We start from the raw sequence: 12,895 nt of genomic DNA on the forward strand, positions 1-12,895 counted from the left end.
GTTATTTACACAGTACTAAGGCACATGGATTGGTTACCAAAGTTTAATATATTACAGTTCATGGATCACTTGATGGCTGGAATTGAGGATATAGTGGGCAAGACGGGCAACTACAACGTGCGTGATAAGTTTAAGCGTTTCGACAATCGCTTCATTCGCCCGCTGCTGATCAGAGATCTTAAGGTATTTTTACATCTAAGTTTTTAGATGGGGTTAGAACGGTTAGGTCTTCCAGAATATGAAATCTCTAAATCTAAAACTATACCCCCTAACTGCCATTAGGAAATTAATGAATTGCATTTATTGGACCACATTCCCATGCAAAGCTATGAGCGAGCATTGAACCAGATTAGAAGGCCGAGTGCATCAAATGCAGATGAAAAGAGCCGTAGGCAACGTCGTAACTCAAGTATATCTTCCAGAATGAACCCTTTAAGAAACATGAATGATAAGATTTAGTAATAAGAACATGAATAAATGTCAAGTCGATCTTGTACCGATTTATTTTTGTTGATTTCCAACCTAACATAGGGAGCTGAGCCGAAGATCATCGAGACGTACTCCAAACTGACAATGCGCGATGCTATGGAAGTTATGAGGCGAAATCCATCCACTATTGGCCAGATGACGGGAACCGAGTCGATGAGCGCCCTTTTCCGGAATTATACCAATAACTACATTGGCGGCAGGTGGGCACCGCCAACCATATACACCACCTGGTAAACGAATTTTGGATTGAATGATTTCTTGCCTGTACTCACACCAAAACGATCGTATATTGCATGAGTACGAATAAATTCGAAATTGATGTAGTTAATATACTCCTACTTGAGCATGAATTGCACAAAACTTTTGTTTAACCAAATTGACAGCTAACAAACTGAACACAAAGCACCCAGTGGTGCCACACAAGTGTTTTGAAGCTTCTTAAATAGGGAAGCTTTAAAAATATTTAGTAGTTTGTCGTTTCTAGGTAAACTCGTAATATAATTTATTTTTGTGAAACGCCTCTCTTTAAATCATTGAGTGTACATCAATGTCTTCGTATATCTAAAATTCGTTTAACCACTTCTTTAGTTTTTACTTAAATCTAAAATCTATTCTTAACTGTCTCTCTCTCTCTCTCGCTCTCGGATCTTTGATAAACTTGTACTGATACTTGTGTAAACTATTCTTCAGTCCCAGTCTGACAAATCTAGACAATACCTGTTCCCGTAATCTGGACATGGCTGAGCTGGATTATAATCCATCCAAGAAGGATCTGACCGATGCCAGGATCCATCATCTTTTGGCCGAAGAACTGAAGCCTTATAGAAGGGTATGTGTTGGGCGTATATTTATCACTTCATTTGCAATTCACGTTTTGTAACAATAAACTCTTGGTTGGATAATCTATAGCAATCAGATTTACCTTTAAGCCCCCAAGATTATCACAGCCCAAAAGTTATTTCTTTAAATTGATACTCTATATCTGCTGATCTTTATCTCCACCTCTTCGCTCTATAGTAGTCACTAAAGAGTGTTTATGCAACGTTATACTGTAACTTCACAATCGATATTTCTTTTCGTTTTGTACTATGGGCATTTAGTTTCTCACACTCTTCGCTTCTGGCTCTAAATATAAATATTTTTGGCTGCCTATACTCGTACACATATTTGATAACTATAGACATATTTCTATATAGATATACTTGTGATTAATCGTTTATTTAATTTCTTTCCCGTTGTTCCGATACTCAACATCAACTACTCGACAACGTGTTTAAATAATTCAAAACTGCTTCAAATTTTCGTGTGCTTAACCAATCAAAAATAAAAATTTCAATATTGCGATACAGGCCTCAATACAAATGGTACGAATAAATTGGTTCATTGGTTTTTTGTTTAAATTAATTTGGTCTGTTTCCTGGTTAATTTACATAAACTCCTTTCGAATTAACTAATAAAACTTGTTCGTTTAAATGTTACACGTTGTGTGTCTGTATTGGTGTTATTTTATATTAAATTATGCTAAGCTATTGAAACTGAAAGACCTCAAATGCTTTGCAACTTTAAGTAAAAGTAATAATGAGCTACGGCGTTTTAAAAATTTATTTAAACATTGGACAGTTTTAGGATATAATTATTTAATAATAATAATAATTCAATTTAAATATCTTTCCGTTCTTCGGAAAACAATTTTTTTTTTATTGTATAAAAAACGATAAACATAAACGATACAATAAAATATATGTAGTTTTTTTTTATTGTATGCTGTACTTGACAAATTGTGAAAGTTAACTAATCAACTATTAAATATTTGGCTAACATTTTATGACAACTATTATCAATAATGTCAAAGGACTTGCTTGGTTTTATTTAGATCTAATTAATAAATTTTTCAATTATCAAGATTACTAATATTTGTGTCTATGCAGAATGTGAATGTTTATTAATAAATTCTCAAATTTTAATTTTATTTATGAGATCAAATCTTAATTTATGGTTATTAAATAAATAAGTCAAATTGGTTTATAATCGTGAATATATCATTTAAATCTTATATCATGAAAGTAATCCTGAAAAATTGTAACAAATTTCTGCTTAATGGTAAATAATAATGGAAATCTTGGCCATATAATAAGTGAAATTATTAACCATTATGCAGAAATTTGTTACAATTTTCCAAGATTACTTTAATTTTTTTTATATCTTTTACTTTTACTGAGTTCTCATTGTTCAAGCTCCATAGATTACTAATTTATTTTGTTTGTCAGCATTCGCTGAGTTCACCATAACGTCTCGTACATCCTAAGCACTTGAAAGGAATAAAATTTAGGCCCAGCACCTAATAGATATTAATCTCTATTCGTAAGGTGTACAAATGTTTATTGAAAGCCGTTAAAACTTACTCAGTTCACGTTCACGTTAGTTAAATGCAATTAATCGTAACATATATTCAATTTATTAAAATGTAACTGTCTTATCTGGCAACCTAAGTAACTTGCAAGGCCACTTCTGTCTACTTACGTCATTGTACTGCCAATTTATGATTTCGATATTAATTTGCCCCATCGATGTTTTTACAGCACCGTCGTCTTAGTTATAGCCGACACGCAGTAGATGACAGAGATTTGTCCACCCAGGTGAGTACCTGTCCACCCAAAACACCAGCAACTCGCTTATGCCATTGGCATATCTGTTCAAAAAACGGCTAACCCAAATGTTTCTCTCTTGCAGGTCAATTACAAGATGCAAATGAACTTCAGGCGGATGTTTAATGATCGAAAACATCACAAACGCAGCAAACGTGGTGCCAGCAACAAGGTGAGCGACTTCATTTATTTAGTACTCGAAGAATTCTATTTTAATGGATACCGTCCCTATCCACAGGAGGCCAAGGAGAACGTTAAGCAGAATCATGTCTCGTTCCATGACTTTCAACAGAACGGCACCACTAAGCAGCTCACCAATGGTACGGAATCGAGTTCAAACCATTCACGAAAAAAATCTTACAGAAAAAGACATACTCACAATTCACTTAACAAATATCGTAGATTAGAAATAGGTAAATGACGCTAAAATCAGCAACAAATTTTTATACAATCGAACAGCAAAAAATGAAAAAATGTCCGTAAAGTTTAACTCGAATCAGTTCGTAGAGCTAACGATCATTAAGTTCTTATTATTTTCATTAAGTTTCTCATTGTACAATGATCCGACTGCGCTGTCTAGTTTCGTGCGATTCTTAGTTTGTAGTGAAAATTGAAGTACATTTTAAGTTCCCAGTAAAGTTTCATGCGTCATACTAACCTAATTCACGATACTTTTAGTTTTCTTGTAAAGCACCCCACTAAAACAAGTTTTCATTTTTTTTAAATTAATTTATGTTCTTCATAAAGGAGTTTGTTAGGTGATTTGGCAAAACCATGTCATCGCATTACTGCATGTCTTCTTATTTCATTTCCGTGTACAAGTAATTAATAATTTTATGAGCTCCTTTAAACCTACTATCAAAAATCGATTTCAAAAGGAAAAAATTAAAAAAAATTGGTATTAATTTGGTAACTAATTTAATTTCATCCGAATCCTTCTCTTTCTCCCCTGCATCGCGCTTCCTTCCAACTGATGCCAAAAAACCACACACATTTGGCCAAAAACCAAACTCGAAATTTGTGCACTAATCGAAATCAATAACCCAACCTGCAACACACACTCATAATTATCCTGACTTGCCCGATTGTTTGTTTACTCATTCCGAACCATACAAAGACTATATTAACAATGTGCTTAATGAAACAGCCGAGGAGTGCCAACAGAATCCCAACGAGATCAATGTTGTTGGCCCGAGCGACGATTGGGATGATGGCCTGACCTTCACCGCCAAATCATCACGTAAGTGTTCTCATTACGCCCGTAACCCATTTCTATTTGTAAACCTATTTGTTTTCTTTCAACTAACTTTTGAGTAAGGAGGTTGTCTACATAGAGCATAGGCAGCCCCTAGATGGTTATGGTTATCTGCCCCCTTCTCTGTAAACGTTCATATGTATATCCTTGTTTCTCCTGCTCTGTGTGAGCCTCTTTTCTCTACATTGTCAGCAGTCGTATGGCAATGTCTGAATAATTCCATACATCCGTATATCCTGTTTGCCGCCCACCTTGTTTGTTTTGTTCACACAAAAATGCCATCACTTAATCGAATAATCAAATCTTTTTTTGCCTGTAAAGAACGAAATCTTCAAAGATTGTACGAGTATGTGTACATAAATCGACTAGCTGAGTAGCGTAACACGGTTTCTGTAGAAGGTATTATTAAACGAATTGAATAACACAGATTTGAGGCCAAATAATATTTTTCTGGGAAGAGCTTTGCTAGTCCTGTCCACTTTCTGTTTATTGATTTAGTTTTTATTGTATTCTTGCACTTGTTTTTATCTTACCCCTTAAGGAGAACCTAATAAAAGCTATAACAACGAACTTTCTACATATTTTTCTTGTTTTATGCCTTTCCAATTATTTCGAAAACCAATCACTTCAAAAAAACCAACACACAAATCGAAACAAATGTTGCTGGGCGCAAAAAAATATATAAACACATAAAATGATTACAAAAAATTACGATTAGCTGACTCGGATCGTGCCAATAACAATTCCCTGATAGCCCACATCCAAAACCTGCCGGGTTTCGATGCCTCCAAGGCCCGTATCGTCGTCCAGCACTATGCGCCCAAGGCCGACGACAATCCGGACACAGATATAGAGTCCCCGGAACAGGCCATTGGGCCCACGGCCGCCGAATTGATATTGCCGTGGCGGCGGGATCGTTCATACCAGAGCATTGGTAAAGACATCATATTCAGAGCAACCATTCCACCCACAAACAGATCAAAACAGCCACGACATCTGCAACAATCGTTTTGAATGATATATAATATAGCTCACTTCTCGATCATTTGCGTGCTTAGATTCATGGTATTAACATCTTCGATATTTTTCCGACGTTCAATACATTTTTAAGGCTTCAAAAGAAATTGCTTCTTATTACCAACATTTATAGCTTACTACCTTTAAAAGTCAAATCATTAATAAGTATTTGTGGGCTTTACCCGGTAAAGAGATACTTTGAAAAGGGGTCATTATCAAGCAAAGCCTGTCGCCTTAACATGACTTTGAATCTAAACTTAAATGTAACATATCTCCAGAGTCCACGAAAATCTCACCTACTCACCCATACATTTCACAGCATTGCGTGTTCTTAGAAGTGTCTTAAACTTGGTTCAATCTAACTTATTCAGCTCTGCGCGATTCTGTCGACTTTTCTGTCACTTATTCGATTTCAGTTAATCATTTATTATAATTATTTTCCCAACGCGATGAATTCTAATTCCTTGATTTCCATTCCCAACTTATTAGACGTGCTTAGTGTTGCCTAGACGTAGCTGCCCATACAATTAGTAATCATTACATTTTATTTGTGCGTCGTTAACGTAAATTTACTCGTAGACGGCCATTGCCATTGATTGGTAGATAGTTCTAGTCCTTGAATGCAGTTGGAAGTTGTTATTGCCAAAGCTCGAAATAACCTGCATTTAGCTTCTTTGACTTACCTAAAACAATTTGAAAAGCCACATTAAGTAACATCTTTGTTACTACAAATTTGTGAACCAGAAGAAGCGTCGAAACAGAGCATGGCATTTTTGTGCATGACCAAATTTCTGTTTTGTATTTTATATTTTGACCCCTTAAATCGAATTTATTGTGTGTTTTGACTTATGACATACTGGTGGATGTTTTTCAAGAAATGGTCCTCGGAGCAATTAACTCTTTATTGAAATATCACCTTTTCGGCAACACATAAATTGTTCTAAAAGCTCACTGCGAAATCGCAAAATATTTACCATCAGCTTCAGTGGCCCTTCTTAGGTCGACCCATGTTATATAAATCAATCTGTCGCCAAGGAAAAGTAATGATTTTATATTGGTTTTGTGAAGCCTTATTTGTCTTCAGTTAAGTGCACCTTGTTTGTCTTTTGCCCTTTGACGTATTCCTTGTCTCATTAGCTACGCTTGAGTTTAAAATATGTTGACAATATACTCTGAATTGGCCAACCACAAAGCAATCGACAGCTAAAAACCAAAACAGCAGTTGAAACTGTATGCTGCATGCAATGCAAAGCCAATAGTTTTATTTTTCCCTAAAATACAAACATTTCCATGCATTCATATTTCCCGAAATTCGTGTTTGATCTAGTGGCCGAACATCCCATTCCCGAGGAGGATCGAAATCTGTCCCGCGAATCCGACGGAGAAAGGCGTGTGGCCACGCCCACCGCCACGGAATCCCAGTTGCCGTGGAAAAGACAGGGCGACGAATGCACGGATGCAGTGCAGCAGAACGAGTTTCCCGCTTGGGCCTCCAACAAGGAGTACTTGGCCTACAATTCCCCCAGTGCAACATTCCTAGGTAATGTATGAATACCCACATAAACCAATATTTTTGTGACAATAACTCGGTGGGAAAACGTTGACATTCACACAAGAACTTCGAAATAGTTATGAGAGGGCTCTTCTAAGATTCTTCTTTCTGTATTGAATATTTATGTCCTCAGTTTATTACTCTTTGTGAATTGGAGAAAACCACAGAAAAACACAGAAAAAAAGCGGAGCTAGTTGGCTTTGGAAAATGTTTAAGTACCATGTTAAATGACGAATTTAAATTAGTTAAATCTGTATTTAATACCTTGTAAATTCAGACGCGTCAAAATTATATTTAAACAACAAAGTTTCGCAAAGTTTGTTTTCTGTGTAAGCCGAATAAAATTTGTATATATCAATGTGGCTTTTGATTGTCTAAATGTAAATAGCTTACATGTTTGTATTTTGACCACAAGTGATATATTGATATAAATGCTTACTTATATCCGATGGAAAAATTGCACCCAGTTTTTATGTGTCTTTACTGATTTGATGTTCATTTCGTTGGGAGTTTCCTAAAATATTCCTTTTTCTTTCTCTCTTTTCCCCGCATTGGTTTCCCCCGATAACTGTTGCCCACTTCTACACCCACCACCCACCCACAACGTGCCACACGATACACCACACGAACTCCCTGTAAAAACCACCGAAAACGCGTACAACGATCCCGCAACAAAGGTGGTATAAACAAGCCTAAACAGCCCAAGTCCGTCATAGGTCTCTTCCGCCGTGAGAGTTCCAGCTCGAAGGCCGGGAGCGTTGGCATCGGCAGCACAGGAGCCATGGACTCGGCAGCCAGTGGCTCCGACACGATGGTGGTGCCCATGTCCAGCCAACCTTCCAACGCTCCATCGACGTCCATGCACAATCCGCGGCTGGACAAGCGCTCTCAGTCAATCTCCTCCAGCTCGCTGGGCGCCGGAGCCCATCAGCTAGGTCCGGACGGTCACTCCGGCCCATTTCCGGTTACGGCCAGTCACCGACGTAACGTTCGCAGGGGCTCCATGCTGGAGCTAAGCGGGTAAGTTCCATGTCCACTTCGTCAGACACCAAAAGTCTGCGCACATTACTCTCAATCTTCATGGTTTTGTGCAAAAATTATCTAGTTGTTTGTGTTTTCAATCAGACTGAAATGGGTCATATACATACTTTAGCCATACTTTACATACTTAGCCAAAGGCACTAGAATAACAAGATGCGTAACGCCATACGATTTTTTGGCACACGATTTTTTCGGCGTGGCTCCAGAGGTGGCTCCAGTGTCTAGTGTCTTTGATTTTGCCTTATATTAATATCCTGAAATTTAAAGGAGTAATATTTTGAAAGCGTAACTCTGAATTAAAATTGGGAAAAATCCTAAAATGTCAATTTAAATGTCACATTTTGTTAGAATTTCAGAAATATAAATTCTAATGGCCAATCGCGAACAAATATAAATTGATATAAACACTGAGACGGATGTAGGCGGTATCCTGTGAATTCTCTCAAAGTGCTAGTATAAGACCCATTTCAGTTGTATTTTCTTCATTTTACGCCTGTACACTAATAGCTTACTAATATGTATAACACTATGATTTGTCATTGACTTACCTTCAAATTTTAAAATGTATTCAGTAGCTTAGCTATATATATTTTATTTGCTTTCGTACTTTCCCGCTCTTATTTGTTTAAAAGTAGTACAAATTTTCATTGATTCGATTCCTAAACTGTCGTTTTCATTGAATTTAAATAATGATCCTAAACTGATCCTTAGCCAATGATGGCATGTGATCTAGACCTACAGCTTTCACGTCAAAACCTGCCTGCCGGGCAAACCTTTCTTAGTTTTTCATTAGAAAAAGATTTGAAGAGCATTTTCCCAGCTTCTTACATAATCTTCCCGCTTACTCTTCCCGCCAACTTATCCAATTCCTGTCTTATGTTGCACCCTTTGTCGCAAAGTAAAAAGCGTTGCTCACATTGCAGTTCTATACTTCAAAAACCCCTATTCAGTGTATGTGGATATTGTGTAGTTGAGCCGCGTCTGTGTCTTTTATTGTGATGATTATTTTACAGACTCATTGCAACTGGACGAAGGCCCAGTAGAATTTTGCAATTTAGTCCGGGAGCAACTAACTTACTAGGGTCAGCCATGATTCCAAGCCCTTCTCCTCCACCTCCTACTACTTCAACAACAACAACAACTACAGTAAAACCAACAAGCACATCAACCACCAAGAACAACAACACCAACAATTCAACAGATACAACATCAGCAAGCGCCACAAACTCAACGCCAACCTCCCCGAAATCGGAGGACAGCGCCACATATACGTACCATACGAAGTAAAGATCTAAAACTGAAACGATACCACAATGTCTTGAGCAACCAAACCGGCCACTAACGAATTTCGATACTCTGTAAAAACAAAGACAATTCCCAAATACCGCGTATGCTGGCATATGATAACTCTCGATTCCAAAAACACTAACTATATATATACACGATATATGAGTACTGTACATAGAGCCACATAGAGCATATCATTGTAGAGTAACAGTTTTTAGCCCGTAGGATAAACTTTGCTAGCCCTATGTCTTTTCATCTGAGCTGAAATTGATTTCCTGTTCTTGAATCGATTTCGATGATAATAATCTTGCATTGGCTTCAAACTTTATTTCTTGCACTGACTCAAAACAGATCTCTGATCTCCAACCACTTTCGACCTTTTCCCAACTGTACATAAATTACTCCGAAATTGGGATGTTGTTAATTGGTGATGTGTGACCGCTTGACTCAGTGGCAGGCAATCGTATTTTGCATTGGAAAAAGTATGCTGGGTTACTGGAGTTGTTACATTACGTTTGCAGTTTTATGGACTAGTGCCCATTTTTTGTATAACAGTCCTAGTACAGTAATAAAACAAGTATACGACTGTAGTACGACCTAATTATATCTTTTTTTCCATTGATTTTTGTGATTGTGATTGCACTCCGTTTTTATGTCTTTTATATGCTTGTTCGTATTATTTATATAACCGTTATGTATGCAATATGTCCCTAATTAGCACCCCGCCTTTTCCAATCTTATTATATAACACAATACCCAAGACTATGCAAAGCAATTTCTAAAAAAAAGGTTAACAATTAATGGAAGATATTACGTAATACCTTTGTGGTGTGTTTTTTGTTTGTGAATATTTCGAACCCAAAAAAAACCGAAACAAAATTCAAACTAAATCCTAACTAATAACGGTTTATAAACCAACTACATTGGTAAACAATTTGATGAAAAATTATATTTTTTAGCGGCGTCTCAATTGAATCTGATTAATCAAATCCGAAACGAGCACAGAGCCAGAGCAATTAACTAGCTAAACTGTACACTAAATGCACAAACACACACCATATTTCTACACGCACACACTGACACCAAACTGTTATACAATTGAGAGCACCTGTGATAACTTTCCCTAGACACAATTTCTATGCCTAAAGTGTATCTTTAAACGGCTTTAATCACACGAACTATGTGTAAGTATTAGACAAAGTATCCTTCCAAAGTGTTATACATATAACACAGTGCCTGGGCTCAGCACAGCTAACAATCGAGCCCAATTAACACCCACACTCTTCTGTGTGCTAATCCCAATTCTAATCTAATCTTAATTTGCAACAAAAATCCAAACGGCGAACTCAAAGAAATTGTATTGTATTTATTAAGAACAGTAGTGCAAAAATTTGAATGTAAAGTAGAACTGTTATACTGTGCCTTAAACATGTCTTCCTGATAACCCTCTCTACCATCTTCCTGTTCCATTTTAATTTGCTTTGATGTAGTGCCCAAAATATATTTAATTTATTTTATTATATTTAATGCTATCTTTTTTTACAAAGTTTTTTATATAAATATAAATAGCTAATTTAGCTGTAGCCTCTCATGCTAACATTAAACCATACGAATATCCAAACGAAATCATTTGCCAAAATTGATCACAACTTTGACATTAACTTTCTACGCCTTCTCTTCACATCATCCCACCATCGATAACCAACCACCAACCACCTACAACCACCGCACACTCCTCACGACACCACCACCAACAGAGACACAATACCAGAGGAGTCGTCGTACCAGCATGGACACTCCAAGTCCTTGTGCGAGCCGGCGGACTCCGATGAATGGGACGGAGCACCGTTGTCCGCAGCCGGCGGAGCGAACAGCGAGCTTTTGATGCGAATGAGCGGTAGGGAACCGCTCCTGCCACGCCCATCCAACACGCCTCGTGCCCAGATCCGGCGCATGAACGCCGGGGCGGTGGGCGGTGCAGGCGTGACCCAGGCGGGCCGGAAGAACCAGGTGACCAAGGCACTGTTGGACTACGAGGACTCCGAAACCGACTCCGATGAGAACGATGATGATGAGGACGAGGACTTCGATTCCTACGATGACGAAAACATTGTGGTCACCACTTTTACAACACCGGCCACGGGCAGAAGACCGGGATCTAGTCCAGGATCCGGGTCAGAAGCAAACACCGCCACTACCACCACGACAAGCATTCGGCTGACCCGCAACAACGACGAAAGCATCATTTGAGTATCAAGCACGGATGGCGACGTAGAGGATCTGGAGGATGATGAGCCATCGGTGTCAGCACCACCATCAAACAATCCAAAAAGTTTGCGGCTGCGCCTATTCCCGTATGAGATGTTCTACTAACTAACTCTTAACTTCACATTTAAATGACCTAGTTTGTAAGCCAAAAGTTGAAAAAACGTTGCAAAATAGTTTCAAAATAAGGTTTAGACCAAAAAGCTTTATAACTATATTAACACATGAATCGGACAAATGTTAAGATAAGGGAGTAGCAAAAATTGTATATAACACCAGATATGAATAACTTAATTAATTTCTCTTGATCGTTTAAGTCGCTTTTTAAGATTTTTAACTTCCAGTTTTGTGTTTAGTTATTTTATCAATTGTTATTATGTACCACAAACATATATACCCAAAAAATAATTTAGTGATTTCAGCTGATGTGTTCCAAAATAGCAAGCAAGATAATTGTGAATTGTGTAATAATTAACACAGCGTAGCCAAAGTTCATGTTAAGCGTACAACTAACGTTTATTTCTTTATTTGTAATTTAGACAAAATATGCTAACTGGAAATCACATTGCGAGTATATGTTGCAAGCAGTACTTAAGCGCTTGATTAGTTTAGTTCAATTTTAGTCTTAGTTATTAAAGAGTTTAAAGCAATTAATTTCTGTATAGCCGCAGAGTCAGATCGAAAAATAATGCAGTAAAGTTTGTCTCAGCTGGAACTGTCAGTAAACTTGCATCATTCATCATTATAAATAAAGTTTAGGAGTATTTCGAAAGTGTTTTGGAAACGGCAATGAGCTCTGTATGAACTGTATGATTTGAAAACGGTGCTGAAAAGTGCTTTAAAGCAGGTTATAAAACAACAGATTTTCTATAGCCTTCTCTATGAGATCTTACATCTTGTTGTATTACTCCAGCCCTCTTATAACTAGTTTCAAAACAAGGTTACTTCGCAGATACAGTTGAGCAAAACTTAAGCTTACCCTAACTATGAAATATACACAAATGAAGTAACTGGTGTTTGACAGTAAAACGGACAGAGTTATGAAACTTAAAATTATTTTTGTAAACATTTACGAACGATAAAAATAAAGATATAGATACCCAACGGATAATGTTTGAACGAGCGAGAGATTTTCAATATCTTCAGTGTGGAATTTGAGTGTATGACTAGGATTGAGCTAACCAAGCATAAACATTATGAACGTGCTCAAATCCCAAGTAAAAACTAGGAATAGTTGAAACAAGTAGATTTACTATGCTGACGTAGATTTGAAGATGCATTAGAAGGGAGAAGGAACTCTAATTACCAGACCAGACCCAAGGGGAGGCACGGAGACAACTCAGA

General features: G+C 37.3%; 1 protein-coding gene across 33 annotated transcripts in view; it reads left to right on the forward strand.

Annotated features, from left to right (window-relative positions):
* LOC6733038 (sodium/hydrogen exchanger 3) overlaps positions 1–12,655 on the forward strand; it is a 30,735-nt gene extending 18,080 nt beyond the window's left edge. For 2 of the 33 annotated variants that reach the window (XM_039296303.2, XM_039296305.2), the window contains 12 exons: positions 58–183; positions 532–719; positions 1,180–1,318; positions 1,839–1,853; positions 3,069–3,125; positions 3,220–3,306; positions 3,373–3,547; positions 4,252–4,374; positions 5,108–5,323; positions 6,734–6,946; positions 7,636–7,978; positions 11,044–12,655. In XM_039296303.2, the coding sequence (XP_039152237.1) occupies positions 58–183; positions 532–719; positions 1,180–1,318; positions 1,839–1,853; positions 3,069–3,125; positions 3,220–3,306; positions 3,373–3,547; positions 4,252–4,374; positions 5,108–5,323; positions 6,734–6,946; positions 7,636–7,978; positions 11,044–11,536 (2,175 nt within the window). In that variant the 3' untranslated portion in view covers positions 11,537–12,655. Of the gene's footprint in view, positions 1–57; positions 184–282; positions 720–1,179; positions 1,319–1,838; positions 1,854–3,068; positions 3,126–3,219; positions 3,307–3,372; positions 3,548–4,251; positions 4,375–5,107; positions 5,324–6,733; positions 6,947–7,635; positions 7,979–9,012; positions 10,928–11,043 lie in introns of those variants that run through there. The other 31 variants (XR_005544501.2, XM_039296333.2, XM_039296330.2 and 28 more) reach the window with 31 other exon arrangements.
* The last annotated feature ends 240 nt before the right edge of the window (positions 12,656–12,895 follow it).

The sequence above is a fragment of the Drosophila simulans genome, chromosome 2L (genome assembly GCF_016746395.2).
Source record: "Drosophila simulans strain w501 chromosome 2L, Prin_Dsim_3.1, whole genome shotgun sequence".
NCBI classification, from domain to species: domain Eukaryota; kingdom Metazoa; phylum Arthropoda; class Insecta; order Diptera; family Drosophilidae; genus Drosophila; species Drosophila simulans.